This window comes from Muntiacus reevesi, chromosome 7 (genome assembly GCF_963930625.1).
Source record: "Muntiacus reevesi chromosome 7, mMunRee1.1, whole genome shotgun sequence".
Lineage (NCBI taxonomy): Eukaryota > Metazoa > Chordata > Mammalia > Artiodactyla > Cervidae > Muntiacus > Muntiacus reevesi.
The window spans coordinates 77,106,742-77,126,962 of NC_089255.1; the positions used below are offsets into that span (position 1 = coordinate 77,106,742).

The window sequence follows — 20,221 nt, forward strand, 5'->3', positions numbered from 1 at the left end:
TTCTTGCCATTAAAATACCGTAGATTCAAAGTTCTTTGAACAGGTGGGAACTTTTGAGATCATTTGAACAACCCCTTCTTGTCATGGATGAAGAAACGGAGGCTCAGAGAAGTGAACTAACTGGTCATTACCAAGGTCTGCTCCGATGTTCTCAGTTACATCATTCTCTTCTCTCACCTGGTCTCATTAAAAGCCCACAGCTAGGGACTTCCCTGGTGGTCTAGTGGTTAAGAATTTGCCTTGCAATGCAAGGGATGTGGGTTCCATCCCTGCCTAGGGAAATAAGATCCCACATGCCACAGAGCAAGTAGGCTGGTGCACCACAACTAGTGAGTTCACATGCTCTGGAGCCCATGTGCCACAACTAGAGCCTGTTCACTGCAACGGAAGTTCCCACATGGTGCAGCGAAGATCCTGCGTGCCTCAACTAAGACCCGACACAGCCAAATAAATAAATAAATGTTAAAAAAAAAAAAAAGCCCACAGCTAAGTCAGAAATAGAATTCCAGGGTCCTGTCTTCCAGCCAGCCATATGCCATCATGCATCATATAGAACATGTTTCAAATGTGAGCATGAGAGATCAGAAAGAGAATGTCACCTCCAATGGACAACAACACCATCCCCTTCCCCGAACTTACTTGAGTACTGAAAACACTTGTATTTTCACCCCTTTTTTTTTTTTTAATTTCCTCTTTCAAGTCTCAATAAATTGTCTTTCATTTAAAGGGGCAGGAGAGACCTAATGTCCAGAGGAGCCAGCTCTCTCAGGCCATGAACTTCTCCTTCCCCTCGGTTCCTATTCTGGGAGTCGCTGCTTTGTTTACATTTTTTTTTTTTTTTTAATTTTATTTTATTAGTTGGAGGCCAATTACTTCACAACATTTCAGTGGGTTTTGTCATACATTGACACGAATCAGTCATTGAGTTACACGTATTCCCCATCCCGATCCCCCCTCCCACCTCCCTCTCCACCCGACTCCTCTGGGTCCTCCCAGTGTACCAGGCCCGAGGACTCGTTTCATGCATCCCACCTGGGCTAGTGATCTGATTCACCATAGATAATATACATGCTGTTCTTTTGAAACATCCCACCCTCACCTTCTCCCACGGAGTTCAAAAGTCTGTTCTGCACTTCTGTGTTTCTTTTTCTGTTTTGCATATAGGGTTATCGTTACCATCTTTCTAAATTCCGTATATATGTGTTAGTATGCTGTAATGTTCTTTATCTTTCTGGCTTACTTCACTCTGTATAATGGGCTCCAGTTTCGTCCATCTCATTAGAACTGATTCAAATGAATTCTTTTTAACGGCTGAGTAATATTCCATGGTGTATATGTACCACAGCTTCCTTATCCATTCATCTGCGGATGGGCATCTAGGCTGCTTCCATGTCCTGGCTATTATAAACAGTGCTGCGATGAACATTGGGGTGCACGTGTCTCTTTCAGATCTGGTTTCCTCGGTGTGTATGCCCAGAAGTGGTATTGCTGGGTCATATGGCAGCTCTATTTCCAGTTTTTTAAGAAATCTCCACACTGTTTTCCATAGTGGCTGTACTAGTTTGCATTCCCACCAACAGTGTAAGAGGGTTCCCTTTTCTCCACACCCTCTCCAGCATTTATTGTTTGTAGACTTTTGGATAGCAGCCATCCTGACTGGCGTGTAATGGTATCTCATTGTGGTTTTGATTTGCATTTCTCTAATAATGAGTGATGTTGAGCATCTTTTCGTGTGTTTGTTAGCCATCTGTATGTCTTCTTTGGAGAAATGTCTGTTTAGTTCTTTGGCCCATTTTTTGATTGGGTCATTTATTTTTCTGGAATTGAGCTTCAGGAGTTGCTTGTATATTTTTGAGATTAATCCTTTGTCTGTTTCTTCATTTGCTATTATTTTCTCCCAATCTGAGGGCTGTCTTTTCACCTTACTTATAGTTTCCTTTGTAGTGCAAAAGCTTTTAAGTTTCATTAGGTCCCATTTGTTTAGTTTTGCTTTTATTTCCAATATTCTGGGAGGTGGGTCATAGAGGATCCTGCTGAGATTTATGTCAGAGAGTGTTTTGCCTATGTTCTCCTCTAGGAGTTTACATTTTTTTTTTTCAAGCATGGAAAAGTCTAGTCTTTTAAAGTTGACCTTTTGCCACAGGGCACACTTTCATGTTATATACTGGAGATTCCATTTGACCTCCCAGAAATGCTTAGCATAGGAGTCATAAATTGCAATGTTTTTAGAGAAGGAGTTTCCTCATTAAAAGCTCCCTCAATACTGACACTGGTTGGTACCAGAGGCCCATTACCTTTTTGGAAATCAAGGCTACAGAGCAACCTGCTTATCCTCCTCCAGGCTGATTGCACAAGGACTATACCCTCTGTGCAGAGCTGAGAGAGAGAGAGAGAGAGAGTTTCTTGCCTTGTAAGAAATTTGTCTTCATAACCACTCCCACTCCAAAGGAGCAGGGGAAGGGATCCAGAGATAGTAGTCATGAAAGATATTCCAGAATCCAAATCCTGCTGTTTTAACCACTTCATTACTGAGCTTTACTAGCCTGCCTCCTTATAAGAATTAAAAAAAAGTACTAGATGATGATTAAACTTATTTTCTCCCTAGAATTTTATCTTCAGTGTTTGATCATCATTGTTCCTGTCATTTATACATATCAAGTATCTTCATCTAAGGGTCATCGAGAACCTTTGGTTGCCTGGAGGCAAAAATTATTATTCACATTTGGCAGATGGATAAGCAATCACAGAGAGAGTATGCTTTGACTTACCTGAAAGTGTCTCTGAGACAGTAGAGGATGACTATTCCCTCAGTCTTTTTTTAAAGAGATCTGGTGGTGGTTTAGTTTTAAATCGTATACAACTCTTATGATCCCAATGACTGTCGCCTGCCAGGCTCCTCTGTCCATGGGATTTCCCAGACAAGAGTACTGGAGTAGGTTGCCATTTCCTTCTCCCAAGAATCTTCCCAACCCAGGGATCAAACCCCTATCTCCTGCATAGCAGGCAAATTCTTTACCAATGAGCCACCAGGATTCCCAAAGAGACCTGACTTCAGTGTAAATAAATTAGATTTTCTGTCTGGAGCTTACTCAGGTACTTCTATAAGCTCAATCTTGTGACCATGAAAAATCTCCAATAATGAAAATATTTTTAAAACCCAGTCCACTTATTTGATTTTTTATTTGTATTGGAATCAACCAAATTCTAGTACAATGAAGTCATACTGCCTTGGCAGATCTAAATACCACAGTCATCGAAAAGGAGAGAGGGAGAGAATGCCCCAATTTTTGTACCTTCTGCTAAAATGAGCTTAGAAAAGATTCACATAGCTGTTTCCTGACCAATTAGGTCATTGGGCAGGAAACCACCTTTTCTGAAAAGCCAATAAGCAGATTCCTTCTACCTTAAATTTTCTATAAACAGCATTAATGATCATCTATGCCAGCCCTCACATAGGAATGCTTAAAAGTCAAAAGACATTAGAGACCACTGAGTTTTCTAGTTGAAAATAAAATTACAAGTTTATAGTAACCGATAGCTTCCCCATTTCCCTTTCTCAAGCCATGCCACCACCTATAACCACCCTTCAATTGTTTTTCCATATTCAAAATCCTATTAAGTGAAATAACTTTTCAATCTTGACCAGATTTTTTAATCCTCCAACCAGAGAGGGTCAGTTTCAGGCCACCTGATTTGCCTGAATCCAGTTGCTGGGCCAGTTGAGTGAGGTTAAATAACTTGCCAAGCCAGGGCATGCAGCATCTTTCTGGAAACTCTTTGCCCTGAGTTATCTCTATACATCAGAACAAAGGAAGCCGAGTGTAGAGCCTGAGTGACACGGAGAGTTCAGATGAGTTGATAAGATGCACACAACATACTTCCATCAGTGTCTTCCCAGAGATAAGCCTCTGGGCTCTTCAGGCCCTTCCCAGCCACCACCACCCCCCCCCCCCACCACCCGCCCCAGGCTGGCAGAGTGGCCAGCTATTTGACATAATAAGCCTAGAGAAGGTTAATTGGAATAGTGGTTAAGACCCAGTCATATACCTGCTACTATATGTAAAAGAGATAACCAACAAGGACCTGTTTAACACAGGGAACTCTACTCAATATTTTGTGATAACCTATTAGGGAAAAAACCCTAGAGAAGAAAATGGCAACCCACTCCAGCATTCTAACCCAGGAAATCCCATGGACAGAGGAGCCTGGCAGACTATAGTCCATGGGGTCTCAAAGAGTCAAACATGTCTAAGCGACTAACACTTTTGTAAAGGAAAAGAATCTGAAAAAGATATATATAATCTGAATCACTTTGCTATACACTTGAAACCAATACAACATTATGAATCAACTATACACCAAAAAAAAAAAAAAATGACTCAGCCTAGTTTTGAACCCTGGCTCTATCATTAACCAACATGTGACCTTGGGAGAATTACTTAATCTTTTACAGCCTTGGTCTGTTGATAGGGATGATGATATTACCTACCTCATAAGGTGGTTTTCAGGATCAAAAAAGATGTACCTAAGATACAAAGCTCAAACAGGGTGTAAGCCCTCCTTATTTAAAGGGCTTACCTGGTGCCTAGTTTATAGTATTATACTTTTAAAATATTGTTTTTCCTTATCATCTAATGTTTAACATTTAACGTTTCCCATTTCCTTATCATCTAAGGTCCTGCTGTTATTGCTTTTGTGGTGGCTTAGCACTTGTAAACACTCCTGAAGATATAGCTCCCTAAGCTTGCCCACTCAAGGTTTCCTTTGGAAACTTTTCTCTGGTTATTTTTGCTCATGGACCTGGATTAAGGACCCAAGCTTACCTGTCTGACAAGCAGCCAAACATGTGGATCCTTTTCTAAAATTCTGTTTTCATTAATGTTTAGGGACATGGGATCCTTTAAATAGCCACTACTGGCTGTTTATGGCTCTAACCCCTGTAAACATTTTTTGGACCTGGGCAACACCTACAGATGTATCACCACTTGTTTTTTTTTTTTTTTTGAATGCTTAACTCATTAGCAACTCCTCAGTATTCACATGTAGCTCTTCCTTGGTGAAATTTCAAATTCAGGCTCAGTTCATCCATCACTTAGTGGGCATCAAAGCCACAGGCTTCTAGAGTTTGCTTGAAAAATGTAAACCTATTAACTTTGGCTTAAGCAAGATCGGATTAAGAATGTAAATCTGCTGCTAAAACAAATATATAACATAGTTCAAAGTTTAATAGTAATAACTTATTGACTATTTAACCACAGTTTATGAAGCATCCTCTGGGTCTTCAACCTCGTGAATCAGGCATACTAATATAAATCAGACTTGGACTTGATCCTCTTAAAATATACATCAGGGGTGCTAAGAAAAGCATAGGAGTAGCATGCCATAGGTTAGAAAATGGCAGCAACATGAGAGAATAATATAATTATAGGCATTTGAAGGAGGAAGGCATTATTTCTGTGATGATCAGGAAGGTGGCGTGTAAGAAGGAGTATTGAAGATGATGCATGGGCATGGGAGGTGGGGGACATGAGGAAGGAGTGATTACGTTGGAGCCGAGTCTTAATGAAGTGGAATGGAGGGAAGATGTGTGGAGAGGCAGGTCAGACACAGCTGCGAGAGCGCCAGTCTTAGGCATTTAGAACTCTTCAAAAGAACTCGGGGGCCGCCAAAAGTTTCTGAGCTTGCTGCTCATAAGTGGAAGGGCAACACGCTTAGCTGTGTGCCTGGGCAGCTGAAGCAAACAGTAGAATAAAGGATGCTTTCGTAGGGAGAAACTCAGAGCAGCATGGTGACTGCAGCCATCCCCAGGTGAAAGCTAATGTGCCTCTGATCTAGGTTGGGATAGAACGAATGGATGTAAGTGAGACACTTACAGTGAAATGTATCTGACTTCACAGTTTATTGAAACTGAGAAGCACAGGAGAAGGAGACATTTTTTAAATGGAACTAAGGTTTCAAATCAGATTAGCTAGAAGGCTAAAGTAGGAGGAATAAGTTTTTACAGGAAGCATATAAGCTTGATTTGAAGATACTGAATTTATGGTACCCAAATTCATCATGTTAGGCCTGCAGATCTTGTAGCTGGAAATGAGGGACAGGTGCTGAGGTAAGTGGGACACTGAGACAGAGGCTTAAAATTCGTCCTCCTGGGGATGTCATCCTTGTCAACAGTGAGGACATCCTGCATGGAGCAGACATTGCTTGGTGGGAATATGAGTCTTTTAATATGTTTAAAAATTGTTTTAAATAAGCCAACATTTTCCAATCAGAAGATTGTACTTAAAGTATTGATTTTTAAAATAAGATAAAAAGATATGGCTAACCACGAACTCTTATTGCCATGTGACAATAGTAGCTGGAGCTGGTTGGGGGCTGTCCCCTTGAAATCATGGGTGAATCGTCTAATTCACCACCATCTCCACTATTCCCCATCATCTCCTAGCACTTAATGTTAGACGGAAAGTGGATTAATGATTGCCTAGGGCTTCAAGGCAGGAAGGAAGGGCTGGAGGCTTATGACTGAGAGATCTGGAGTTTCTTCTGGGGGTGATGAAATGTTCCAAAGTTGATTGCAGTGATGGTTGATCAACTCTGAATATAGTAAAAACCATTGAACTGTACACTTTAAATGGGTGGATGGTACAACATGTGAGTTGTCTCAACAAAGCTGTTTTGTAAAAATGCAAGAAAAAGGAACATCAGTGGCTACTGTCCTTGCAGTGTTGACTTTCTTATAGCAGAAAATACTTCTCTGTTAATGTGTCTCTATCAAAAATGGGGGAGTGAAAGACAGACTGAGAGGTCCATGTATTGTAAGAAAAATGGGAGAGAGTACATCTCTCTGTGCTAGTGAAGACTTTCTACCTGCTAAGATGCAGATACTTGGTTTTTTTTATTAATATACATTACCCTCCTAGCCACTGAAGGCATGTGGGTGTTAGGGAAATAACTGGTCATGATGCACTCTCTGCGGTCCACCCACAAGTAAGGAGAGAGAGAGAGGAAAAGCAGAGAAGGCAAAGGAATACTCAACATGATTGGTACAAGGGGAAGCAAAGAGGCTAGTATATTGGATGCTGGAAGAAGTTTTATCAAATGCTGACAAGAGTTCAAGGAGGATGGAAACAGAGAGGTCGGGAGGTTACAGGCCCATCCATCCAGAGAAATGGGGCCAGAGAGAGACGCAGATGCAGATGACAGAGCATTCAGAACACCTAGTCCTGAAGTTAGCAGTGTGGTCAGATCTGCACAGTCTCGATTATTTGTTTTCAAATTAATTCATTTGCGTTTTGAATTGTATATATGATGAACCAAGGTCACCCTAGATTTTATTCTTTCCTTCACTAAATTCTCCCTCAGTTGAAACCCCAGGCTTGTTGAGGCCCTAATGTGGATGATATCCAATTCCCATATCTGCTTGAACCAGAGAAAAAGATATGTTTTTTTTTTTTTTTTTTTTAACCCATGGCTTCTCACCATCGGCTTTGTTGTGGCTGGGGCTGGATAATTCTTTGTTGTATGGACTGACCTGTGCATCACAAGGTGTTTAGCAGCATCCCTGACCTCTACCCTCTGGACACTATAGCACTCACACCTCGATATTGCCCACAGAATCACTTCCATCCTAGAACCACTGAACCACATTTATCTGTTGCTGTATTTGAGTCCAGGAGTTATCAAATCCCCTATGAATATACAATGGAGGTGAGGAGGAGATTCAAGGGATTAGATCTGGTAGACAGAGTATCTGAAGAACTATGGATGAGGTTTGTTAACATTGTATAGGAGGCGTGTATACATGTATACGTTGTATACATTGACCAAAACCATCCCAAAGAAAAAGAAATGCAAGAAGGCAAAGTGGTTGTCTGAGGGGGCCTTACAACTAACTGAGAAAAGAGAAGAAAAAGGCAAGGGAGAAAGGGAAAGATATACTCAACTGAATGCAGAGTTCCAGAGAATAGGAAGGAGATATAAGCCTTCTTAAGTGAATAGTGCAAAGAAATAGAGGAAAACAGTAGAATGGGAAAAACTAGAGATTGCTTCAAGAAAGTTGGAGATACCAAGGGAACATTCATGCAAGGATGGGCACAATAAAGGACAAAAACAGCAAAGGCCTAACAGAAGCAAAAGAGATTAAGAAGAGGTGGCAAGAATACACAGAAGAACCATACAAAAAAAAAGATCTTCATGACCCAGATAACCACGATGGTGTAATCACTCACCTAGAGCCAGCCATCCTGGAGTACAAAGTCAAGTGGGCCTTAGGAAGCATCACTACGAAGAAAGAGAGTGAAGGTGATAGCAATCCAGCTGAGCTATTTCACATCCTAAACGATGATGCTGTGAAAGTGCCGCATTCAATATACCAGCAAATTTGGAAAACTCAGCAGTGGCCACAGGACTGGAAAAGGTCAGTTTTCATTCCAATCCCAAAGAAAGGTAATGCCAAAGAATGTTCAAACTACCACACAATTGAGCTCATTTCACACATTAGCAAAGTAATGCTCAAAATCCTTCAAGCTAGGCTTCAGCAGTACATGAACTGAGAACTTCCAGATGTACAAGCTGGATTTATAAAAGGCAGGGGAACCAGAAATCAAATTGCCAACATCCATTGGATCATAGAAAAAGCAAGAGAATTCCAGAAAAACATCTATTTCTGCTTCATTGACTATGCTAAAGCTTTTGTCTGTGTGGATCACAACAAACTGTGGAAAATTCTTAAAGAGATGGGAGTATCAGACCACCTTACCTGTCTCCTGAGAAACCTATATGCAGGTCAAGAAGCAACAGCTAGAACTGGACATGGAACAACGATTTCCAGCCATGGCTGGGACCCCACTGGTGCTGCCTCCTGATCCCAAGCACTCTCACCAAGTGCTCGCATCCTTGATGGGGTTTTTGGTCCTGTTTATTACCGTTCTTCTGTCCAAGTGTGGGCCTGATTCCCTGCGAAAACCGGGGCTTCCATCACAAGGATTTTCCCTAAGCACAGGGTTAGGATCAATGTGGTCAGTAAATGGGCACATGAACATATTTTTAAAACACCAAAAAAAAAAAAAAAACCTGGGAAAGGAGTACGTCAAGGCTGTATATTGTCACCCTGCTTGTTTAACTTCTATGCAGAGTACATCATGTGAAATGCTGGACTGGATGAGTCCCAAGCTGGAATCAAGATTTCCAGGAAAAATACCAACAACCTCAGATATGCACATGCTGCTGCTGCTAAGTCACTTCAGTCGTGTCTGACTCTGTGCGACCCCTTAGATGGCAGCCCACCAGGCTTCACCGTCCCTGGGATTCTCCAGGCAAGAATACTGGAGTAGGCTGCCATTTCCTTCTCCAATGCATGAAAGTGAAAAGTGAAAGTGAAGTCGCTCAGTTGTGTCCGACTCTTCCCGACCCCATGGACTGCAGCCTACCAGGCTCCTCTGTCCATGGGATTTTCCAGGCAAGAGTATTGGAGTGGGGTGCCATTGCCTTCTCCGCAGATATGGACATGATAGCACTCTAATGGCAGAAAGTGAAAAGGAACTAAACAGCCTCTTGATGAGGGTGAAAGAGGAAAATACGAAAGCTGGCTTAAAACTCAACATTCAAAACTCTAAGCTCATGGTGTCTGGTCCCATTGCTTCATGGCAAATAGATGGAGGAAAAATAGAAACTGTGACAGATTTTCTTTTCTTGTGCTCCAGAATCACTGTGTATGGTGACTGCAGCCATGAAATTAAAAGATGCTTGCTCTTTGGAAGAAAAGCTATGACAAACCTAGAGAGTGATTTAAAAAGTGGAGACATCACTTTGCCGACAAACGTCCATGTAGTTAAAGCTATGGTTTTTCCAGTAGTCATGTTTGGATGTGAAAGTTGGACCATAAGGAAGGTTGAGTGCCTGAGGAATTGATGCTTTCGAACTGTGGTGCTGGAGAAGACTCTTGAGAATCCCTTGGACAGCAAGGCGATCAAATCAATCTATCCTTAAGGAAATCAACACTGAATATTCACTGGCAGGACTGATGCTGAAGCTCAAATATTTTGGCCACCTGATGCGAAGAGCTGACTCATTGGAAAAGACCTTGATGCTGGGAAAGATTGAGGGTAGGAGGAGAAGGGGACGACAGAGGATGAGATGGTTGGATGTCATCACCAACTCCATGGACATGAGTTTGAGCAAACTCCAGGTATAGTGAAAGACAGGGAAATCTGGCGGGCTGCAGTCCATGGGGTTGCAAAGAGTTGAACACGCCTGAGTGACTGAACAACAACAAGCTTCAGACCATACAGAGTTGGGAGAGCACCTTGAAAGATGGTGACCCAGAAAAGAGGACCAATTCCTATTTCACACAGAGGGTGAACATGAGATGATGCCATGAGCGGGCAACAAATGAGACACTCAAGGCCTCATTTTGTTTTAGCTGATCCAGTGGACTTCAGCCTTTTGCTACATGGTCTCCTCGTTGGAAAGAGATAGCATTTCGAAGACACAAGGCAGGTTACAAATCTGCTGTGCCCCTCGGGCCAAGACTCATCTCATGGCCCAGGGCTAAAGTGAACACAGGAGCTTGGAGGAGACTTCAGGATGCGCTCCAGATGGGAGTCAGTGCTGACTTCTAAGTGATGGGACTTGTGAGCCTGCCGCTAACACAGAAGAAGAGAGAAGTGCAGGAATGGGTTCCTTCTGGTTATGTCAAGAGAGATCAGTGATGCTCTGGAGATGTCAGAGGGTAGCTGAAATACAACTTGGTATAGACTAGAAAGTCAGATAAAGTTTACTTCAGATCCTCCCCCTTATAGGAAAGTTTTAGAAGGTTAAAGAATGTTTCTCTTGGGATAAGAATGTCTAATACAGATTAGATATGAAATGATGAGATCTTCCAGATTCGTCTTCTGGGTGCATGTATGTTCAGTGGTTGGAAAGGCATAGAAATTTTATATACATATGCCACCATTTCTATGTTGATAAGGGAAATTGAATTAAGAGTCTTATCAAGCTGGAAAAGTCTTACAACTTTATTAAACTGAGACTGTTTTATAACTGGCTCTTATTCTGTGTAGTCGAGTTATGCCTTTCTGCCGTGGATGTTGAGTAGCTTGATTTATTATTAGCGATGGCTCCAACCTGCCTTGCACTGCAACCTCTTATTGATATATAACTCTGTTATCTCTAAGCCCAGTGGTGGTTACTTTCACTGAGGCTGAAGGAAACCCATGCTGGTTTTTCTTTTGTCTCATATTCCTTAAACCTTTGCTTCCTTCTTTCCTTCACCAACTTTTGTAGTAGTGACCTGGGCTCCCGAGTACTGTCTGAGCAATGAACAGTGACTGGACTTTTGCTTAAGTGAAAGACCATGACGAGACCGGGTGTCCATAAGCATGCTTTTGTTCTGTTTCATTTCAGGCACTTCTGGATCTAGCTGTTTGACAGCTGCGCTAGGAAACACCTGGAGTCACAGTGTGAACACCCGGCTGATTCTCCAGTACCTTAGTTCAGAGAGAAGACAGGTGAGTGCTTTGACAATATTCTCTGACTGTCAAGGTCAGGGAACAAGATGTACCAGCAATCTGGGTGTTCATCTTTTGAAAGCATTGGCCATGCTGTCTGTCCTGGGCCAACACTGTCAGAAGGTGGGTAAAGAAACCAGTCTCCCTGCCTACCTCAATAGCAATTCTAATAAATTGGGAAAATAAGTCACACACAAGGAAAAAAAATACCAAAAATAGAGCGTTGCCCCCCAATTTTTGCTAATAGCTTGGTGAGTGACCAAGGTTACTACCCCGAAGGGATCTCCAACACTCCACCTCTAAAGGGTGAATAAATGATCATTTCTCTTAGCTAGTGTTTGTTAAGAGCTAGATAATTTGTGTATAAATTAAATAATGATGATGCTTTTTCTTGAGGTCAGGATGTTTTGAAATCCTTAGGCCACACAGACTCTGCTAAATGAATACACTCTTCTCCAGATCCTGGGTACTTTTGCATTAACTCATAAACCAGTAGGTTAAAGTAGTGAATGATGCCAGAAATTATCCAAAAGGGTAATGACTCTCTCAGAACTCTATTAATGCTGTCTATCCTGGACTCAGTTCCCTGCTTATATCCAGAAAGGTTACTTTTTACATCTTTCTTAATCTTCCCTCCCACTCCAAAGAAAGGAACACCACAGTCTGACCCCTTCCTTGAAGAGTTTCATAATTAGGAAGTTTATTTTTCCTGATATCTAACCTCAACTTTATCCTGCTATGTGGACCAGGCTCCATCTTGACCTCCCCTACAAGCGGGAGAAAGAAGACAGGGTGATTATTCTGTTTTGTTGGATGGGGCAGAATTCAGAACCCAGACTTGCCCATCTTGCTAAATATATAACAAATCCAAGTTGTTAATGAAAGAGGCATGAAGTATCATGCTGGTGGTCCTTTCTGGAGAAGGTGGTGGAAAGGGAGTTGTTGCCCTTTACCTGCATTAGGTAAACTGGCTGTTTTTCAAGGAATCAAGAATCATCTAAAACAGACATGAGCCTTTACCTGTTGCAGACATAACTTTCTGAGTGCCCTTGGTTACAGACCAGAGACTTCTTCTTAGTTTGCTCAGGACTGTGTAAATAACATTCCAGCTCGATGATTGAGTCAGCCATGTTCTGAGAAGATAGAGCTGCTTGTTTTCACTGAAGGGAACATTCTTGAGCGTTCAGGCCCTGGCCTGCTCATTACCTCAGTGATACCTTTTCCCAGATGATTTAAGTATTCTGGGTTCTCAATCCATTACTTCTCTTTCAGTGGAACACGTTAAAAAATGTTCTGGTAGAACCTAATAACCTTTGGTTTGTACCTTAGGTTATAAATCATGTTAAATAAACCCTGTTTACAGCCATCAGGGATACCATTAACGATTGTCAACCACTACTACCTAAACTCTAGTTTGAGAAAGCAAAATTACTTGTGAATGCTTTCATTTTCATGGATCCTTAACTTTACGCCTTCAAAACTTGTAGTTTATCTCTGTTCTTGATTTTAGATGGTACACATGGATTTTCTGATTCAGTTTATTGTGTATGGTACCATGGATTCCAGGTTCCCAGATCCCAGTTTTAGTAATTCTACTTAGCATTTATTAGTAAATAAAGAAGTCAGAGCCACATTTTCCTTTTCCTTTTGTTTTAGTAAATTAACTTGTTATTTCTATTTTGTCAGTGTCAACAGAAAGTAGTTGGCGGGCTACTGTTCTTTGTGTACCTTTGGTGAGTGGAGGATTTGGTTGGCTCTTGGTTCTTGGCTCATAAGGTCAAATGCAGGCCACTAGTCACAAGAAGAACAGAAAGCAAAGCAGGGATAGATCAGTGACAGTCTATCAACTCCTATCCTATTAGGTCAGCAGCATTATCTTAATCTTCAAAGGACAACTTGTTACCATCATTATTCATCAATTGAGTGGAGTTAAATGTCTTTGAATCATGTTTGCACACAATAATCGGAAATTAAAGTAAAATATGACCAGTGTTCAAATGGCCAACCCAAGCAAAAGAATGTACATTTAATTAATTTATAGAAATGTACATGGCTTTTGGGACCAGTTGTTAAATGTGTGGCCTAACAACCAGGATAAATGTTGGTATTGAATACATGTCTCTATTTGATGACCTTATATCTTGCCTTAGCAGAGGGTGTACCTAGTGATTCACTGAACCTTTCCTGTGGTCTTACTTCATGATCAAGTAGAAAAGCCGCATGAAAGCCAAAAATTTTCTGGTGTATGGGCACAAAATAAGATTTGAAAGCTACCTTTTAAGGTAATTGCACAAAATATTTCCTTTTAACTCAATTTAGTAGGAGAATTTGTCTGGATCATTCTAGGGTGGACAGACCCATGGAGCACCAGCTACTTGGAGAGGATACCAGGATAGCTTTTTTTTTTTTTTTTTTTTTTTAAATGCACAGGTAGCGGCCACTAGACCAAAGGATCAAGGTTATAGAATAAGGATTATGTTTTATCCCCTTTCTATGACACTGGGCTCTACAACAGGGCTCATGAATGTGAGGCTTAGTCTGAGACCACAGAGCTGGAAGGGGGTCAGGTCAAGCTGAGCAGATCCGAGAGCCGATTAACCCAAGAGTTGAATTGTATAGTCCAAGGCAAGGAGTCTGCCGTGGGTGATTATTTTCTTTACACCCTGGAAACTTTGTAAAATTATATAACCAAGAAAGAAATCTCCTTATCAGGGCACAAGCCAAGTTAATTCTCTTGTTTATTCTGCTTCAGGGTTGCAAAAAAAAAAAAAAAAAAAAAAAACACCACCCTTTTAAGAAGCTGGGAAACATTTTCTTTTGGACTAATTTAGCTTTTTTTCCATTTGACTTTTATTTACTCTTTCCCTCCTCTCCTTCAATCTTGCCCCACCCTTTTTGCAGCATTTTTATTCTTACCAAAGACATATCCTTAAAGTAGTGTCAAAATGACCTCTACCAGGTGTTTTGGTTTGTTCTTTTTTTTATATGCTCAAAAATATGTTTTGGTTCACTATATGTGTGGTGTGGGGATGAAAATAAGTAGAAGACACAGTTCCTGCCTTCAGGGTTCTTCCAGTCTAGTACAGGAGATGAACCAAAATGCAGTGAGTGAGTTAAAGAGCAGACTCCTGCTGAGGTCCTGTCACAGGCAGTGTTTGATTTGTGATCTTATAAGTGGTTAAAAACGACAACTGCTTTGAAGCCAGAGGAAGGTGAACTCCTCAGAGGCACATTCATCTTTTCAGGAGAAGGTGGAACTTGAGTATCACTTTAAATCATCATTTCTCAAGCCCTGGCTGCACCTCCCACTCACCACAGGAGCATTTACAAAATCCCAACGCCAGGGCTGCACCCCAACCAAGTAAATCAAAATCTCTGCTGATGGGGCTGAGAGTTGGTGTTCATTTTATTTATAACACTCCCTCCAGTGCTTCTACTCTGCAGCCAAGGTTGAAAATCTCTGCCTTAAATAGATCAAATTAGGTGAGTGAGAAAGGAAGGGGAAGATGTGGGAGGGAGGTCAAACAGCAAAAGAAGAGAAACAGAAGGACCGGTCACGTGTTCAGAAGATCCAGGCTGGGGGTTGCTTTTTAACAAAGCAGAGGGTTTGGGCCACACATTCATTTGATACACCTTTATTTAATCACGTCTTGTCTGCCAATTTGTGTGTAAGATGTTAGAGGTTCAAAGTGTAAGTGGATGTCCTGTAGGTGTTCACAGATAAGCATCTAAGGAGTACGTACGCGCAGTACCAGCATCATGCATCCCGTGAGCATAGAGGAGGCGGCGGCTGCTACAACAAAGGAAAACCATGAATGAGGCAGCGGCACATAGAATGGAGTGGCTAAGGACTCTTTTGGGGCAGCTCTTATGGTAACCAGGTGCCTTGTAACAAGGGACTGGAAAAGTTAGAATGAGGGTGGTTATACTTGAAAGAATGATGAAAAAACTTGATGAAATATTCATACTATTTCTCATCAGATCCTCATGTAGTCTGTTCATACAAACCACATATGGGATTATATAAATTTTTAAGTGCCCTGGAAGGAGTAATGAAGTAAATTAATCCCAACTAAGCTTTACACCCCCTTGATGAAATAAATATTATGACTCTCTTATTTCAACAAATTGGAGAGAGGTAACTTTTTTCATATAGGAGGTTTATTTAAATGGACTTTATAATAATATTTTCATCTTCTGCTTAGAAGGCACTCTGAAGTTACAGAACACTCGAGGGAAGAGCCTAAAGACCAATCCTATTACTCAAACTCTGATTCTTAGTTGAATCCTTAGGCTTTTTCAAAGTCCCTGGTAATTTTGCATCTTGAAAGTATTTAGTGTTTCCTTTCTGATGATGGAATTCTTCACTCAGTATCCATTTTGTGTTTTGAAAGACTCAAATCCCATCACTGTGAAGATTTTGTAATGCGTGCATGCTCAATTGTGTCCAACTCTTTGTGACCCTGTGAAGGCGGTGACTGAATCTTAACTGTGTACCCTCAGAGGCAAGACAAATGCTTGACACTCACACATTCAATGCATATATTTTGAAAAAAAAGAAAAAGAAACTCCTTGCATCCACACATGAACACAATCTTGAGGAAGAAGGATATACTGCCTATTTAGAATCACTCTTTCCCGTAGAATTTGAATTTTCCACTGTAAAAGTTCCTTTAAATTATTAGTGATAGTCATTTTTAAAGGTGAGCATCAAATCTTATAATTCAATAGAAGAAGCATAGATACTTCTTCTACAGATATCTATAGATACTTCTATAGATACACTGTAAGAATACTGAGTACAGGAATATCTTTTTGCAGAACCTGCCTGCTGGGGGCTGTAGGAGAGTGGGAGCCAGGCTTCCCTTGAAATCCTAGCTGGAATTCCTTTGTGTAAGCAAGCCAGAGGCCTAAGCACAGACCCAGGGGGAGCACAGGAGGAGTCCTGCAGCTGCTCTCAGGGAACAGGCAGCCAGGGGACTTTGGCCCCGGGGAAGGATAAGAAATCTTTGCTGCTATCTTCCACAGGTCTTAAGTTCTCTACTCTGTGGTTGGAAAGGCTTAATGAAGGACTGAAAAACTGAAAGAAAAGATGATAAATCTTTTCTCCCAGATAAACTGAAGGGCAGATTTGGGGCAAGAATGTCAAACATATATCCCTGTTCACCCAAACAAAGACAGAGATTGGAGATGATGTTTTGCCTGATGTTAAGTCAGTTTTATAAACCTTTATGAACCTCTACCTTTGTAAAATGCCTCCAGGGCACTCATCTTGTTTGTTCCTTTATTTTCTGCCCAACTCATCTGCTTTTCTTAAGCAAAGAGACTGTTGTATTTGTTTTTTTTTTTTCAATGGTGACTCGATCCAGCCAGAGAAGTTTGGCTGTGCTGCAGGGGTGGGAGAAATGTCTTTTTAAGCATAAATATCTGCAGAAATAGCAGAGGGAACAGAGAATCCCAGCCAAGTACATTGCCTTGGGTATAAATGTTCCCTCCCTTCCAGAGCCTCTCATGTGTGAAGTCTAACCCACTGCTCACACTCTTCCATCAAAAGTGCTCTAACAGCCATTGAGAGTCTGGGAGAATGTATGAAAGGGGACCCCAAAATGGGGACTTTTAAGAGGATTCTTTTTTCAGGTCACCAGGTAAGTGTATTAAAATCTGAGAAAATCTCACCTGAAAGTAGACAGTAACAGCAAATAAATGCAGTGAACCAAGACTCACAGAGCAGAAAGATAGGTTCTGACCTAGAAAGGGTAGCTCACATACCCAAATGCACACTTCCTGTTTCTATCTTCACGTTTGAAATAAAAATATAATTATCTTTCCCACCACTTACCAAAAAAACCTAAACTCCATGGGGCTCCCTTTGAAAATTAATCAATGTGCTCCCAAAATCACTCCTTGTGAATGCACTAAAGTAGAGAAAACTTTTCCCTTTTCCAAAGAAGAGGTTCCATTGGAAATTGACAGTTTAAAATGTACTTTGCACAACTGCCCCCATGCTTCTGATGGGGGTGCCCCTTTCAGATACTTTGCACATGAAAGACCACAGACCTCTGCTGAGGAAGAGTGCTCATGTCCCTAGGAGATTTTGAGCCACTTGAGGTCAATAGAAGTTTAAAGAAAAATCAAACCAAAGCAAGAGTTGAGGAACCAGCATAAAGTTTTAAATGTCTTTTTTTTAAATCAAATAGAGTTGCAATATTAATTGTTGCCACCCTTTCAAAAAGGTTAAAGTACCTTTAACACCAGAAAGTAGAAAGAAAACGTCTGTGATAAAAGAATACTGCTATAAATTGAATATATTTGTTTTTATGAAAGATTTAGTACATGTCTTCATTTCTCTCTTTGAGGATCACAGTCTCTCACGGTCAGGGGCTGAATGAGTGGTCCAGTCACTAAGTGTTTAGGTGACTTCCCCTGTGATGAACCACTCATTTCACCGGTGTTTTGTTACCTCCGTCATTCTCCTCCAGCTCTGACTAGTTTTATTTTTACACACTGTCTGGCACCAAATCTCCTTATTCAGTGACCCTCCCAGTTCTAACTTGCCAAGTAAACCAGAGTAAATAGGTGAATGAGAGATTTCTAGAGAAATCTCAGCTGTGGCAGGAAGTAGAAGAGACTCAGGGCTTTGGAATCAAACTGAAGGCTTCATTGTCAGGCTTGGGAAACAACAGAGGAAACAACTATAAGATCTCGTGGATAAGGCAGTGACCTGGGAGTCAAGGATGCTGATAATTAGTTGGTTTATTTGAAAATGAAGGTTGGACAGAACGTTGTATTTTAGCCTTGGTTGGTTAGCTATAGAAAGTGAAGTCGCTCAGTCATGTCCGACTCTTTGCAACCCCATGGTTAGCTATAAGTGAGGAAAAAAACAGGGTTCTTTGGTTAGGAGAAACAAAGGGGAACAAAGGATTCCATATCTCTATAAAGTGTAAACTGATTTACAAATGAACCAGCACTTTCACTAGAACAAAACCATTTAGAATATGACAGCGTCCCACCTGAGATACCCTCTAGGAATCATCTCACCCAGTGATTATCAACTACAGTGGGAGGGAGGCTTAAGACGGAGGGGATATATGTAAACTTATAGCTGATTCACATTGTTGTGTAACAGAAACTAACACAACATTGTACAGCAATTATCCTCCAATGAGCAAAAGAAAAAATAACAAAATTCAAAACAAGAAAACAAGCAAAATCCCAAGTGTTCATTAACAGTGAAGATACCTAGGCCCTGCCCTCAGTGACCACTCAGAGAGAGCAAGCACTTTCAATGATTCTCACAGGAGTGGTCTTCAGACCCATAGTCCCTTCATCACAGGGTGAACAATTAGGGGTGACTTCTTCAGGATCACACAACTAGTACACAGTAGAAGTGGAACTGGAGTTAAATTCTCTCAACTTCTAATCTGCTACTGTTTTCACTTTGCCAACTTTTAGTAAGAAAACTGGGCAAAAAAGTCCCCAACCCAGTCAAATTACTATGTTTGCAGAAGATGTGATATTTATATTCCCTCTGACTTTCAGTGGTTCATAAAAAGTTTCTACAGAACTCTATAGGAAAATCTTTTTGAAAGGTACGATCCCACCCCGCATTGCAATGAATTATCAGCCTTTTAAATGCTTGAACCCAGACATGTGCGTAAGTGACTTTTTCCACGTTGAACCTCACTATAAGCATGAACTTCCCAGTTGAATGACTTACAGACAACATCCTGCAAACAGGGCTGGCTTCTCTGCCCCTCTCCTTCAAATGGTCTTTTGTGCTCATGGAGGGTCACCCTTAAAATCTTGAGCTTCCTGTGGCCTATCTTCTTAGGCTAGATGTGCTCAATGGTTTTTGAGAACTGGAGTTGTGTGTCTGGTTTTCTCAACATGGGAGAAACTTCATAGCTATATTTTTTAAGTGTTTGCATCTTTAGTTTGAGAAGTCAGTGGGACAGAGCAAAGAAGGCAAGAAGTAGCCCATGTTGCGACCTGTTTTCTACCGTCTTGGGGTCCCACTGTTTGGTAGTGAAAAATATCCTTTCTTCATTTCAGTGCTCTAGGTAACACTAATTTAAAGCCTCTTTTATTTCCAGGATGGAAGGAAGTTCTTTGTGGGCATCAGATTTGATAATTCCACATGCATTTTTCCATTAACTTCAACAAGAACCTTTTAGTATACATCTCATCATCTTCCTTTTTACAAATAGATAAACTGGGCTAAGAGGATAATCCAAGCCTATGCCCCAACCAGTAATGCGGAAGACGCTGAATGGTTCTATGAAGACCTACAAGACCCTTTAGAACTAACACCCAAAAAAGATGTCCTTTTCATTATAGGGGACTGGAATGCAAAAGTAGGAAGTCAAGAAACACCTGGAGTAATAGGCAAATTTGGCCTTGGAGTACAGAATGAAGCAGGGCAAAGGCTAGTAGAGTTTTGCCAAGAGAATGCACTGGTCATAGCAAACACCCTCTTCCAACAACACAAGAGAAGACTCTACACATGGACCTCACCAGATGGTCAACACCAAAATCAGATTGATTATATTCTTTGCAGCCAAAGATGGAGAAACTCCACACAGTCAGCAAAAACAAGACCAGGAGCTGATCGTGGCTCAGATCATGAACTCCTTATTGCCAAATTCAGACTTAAATTGAAGAAAGTAGGGAAAACCACTAGACCATTCAGGTATGACCTAAATGGTCAAGTATGACTA

At 41.1% G+C, this 20,221-nt stretch overlaps 1 protein-coding gene across 1 annotated transcript in view; it reads left to right on the forward strand.

Annotated features, from left to right (window-relative positions):
• The window catches only part of RAD51B (RAD51 paralog B), a 607,108-nt gene that overhangs the window by 540,349 nt on the left and 46,538 nt on the right, over positions 1 to 20,221 (forward strand). Inside the window, exon 9 of the mRNA XM_065940439.1 lies at positions 11,401 to 11,504. Coding sequence (XP_065796511.1) covers positions 11,401 to 11,504 — 104 coding nt within the window. The remainder of the gene's footprint in view (positions 1 to 11,400; positions 11,505 to 20,221) is intronic.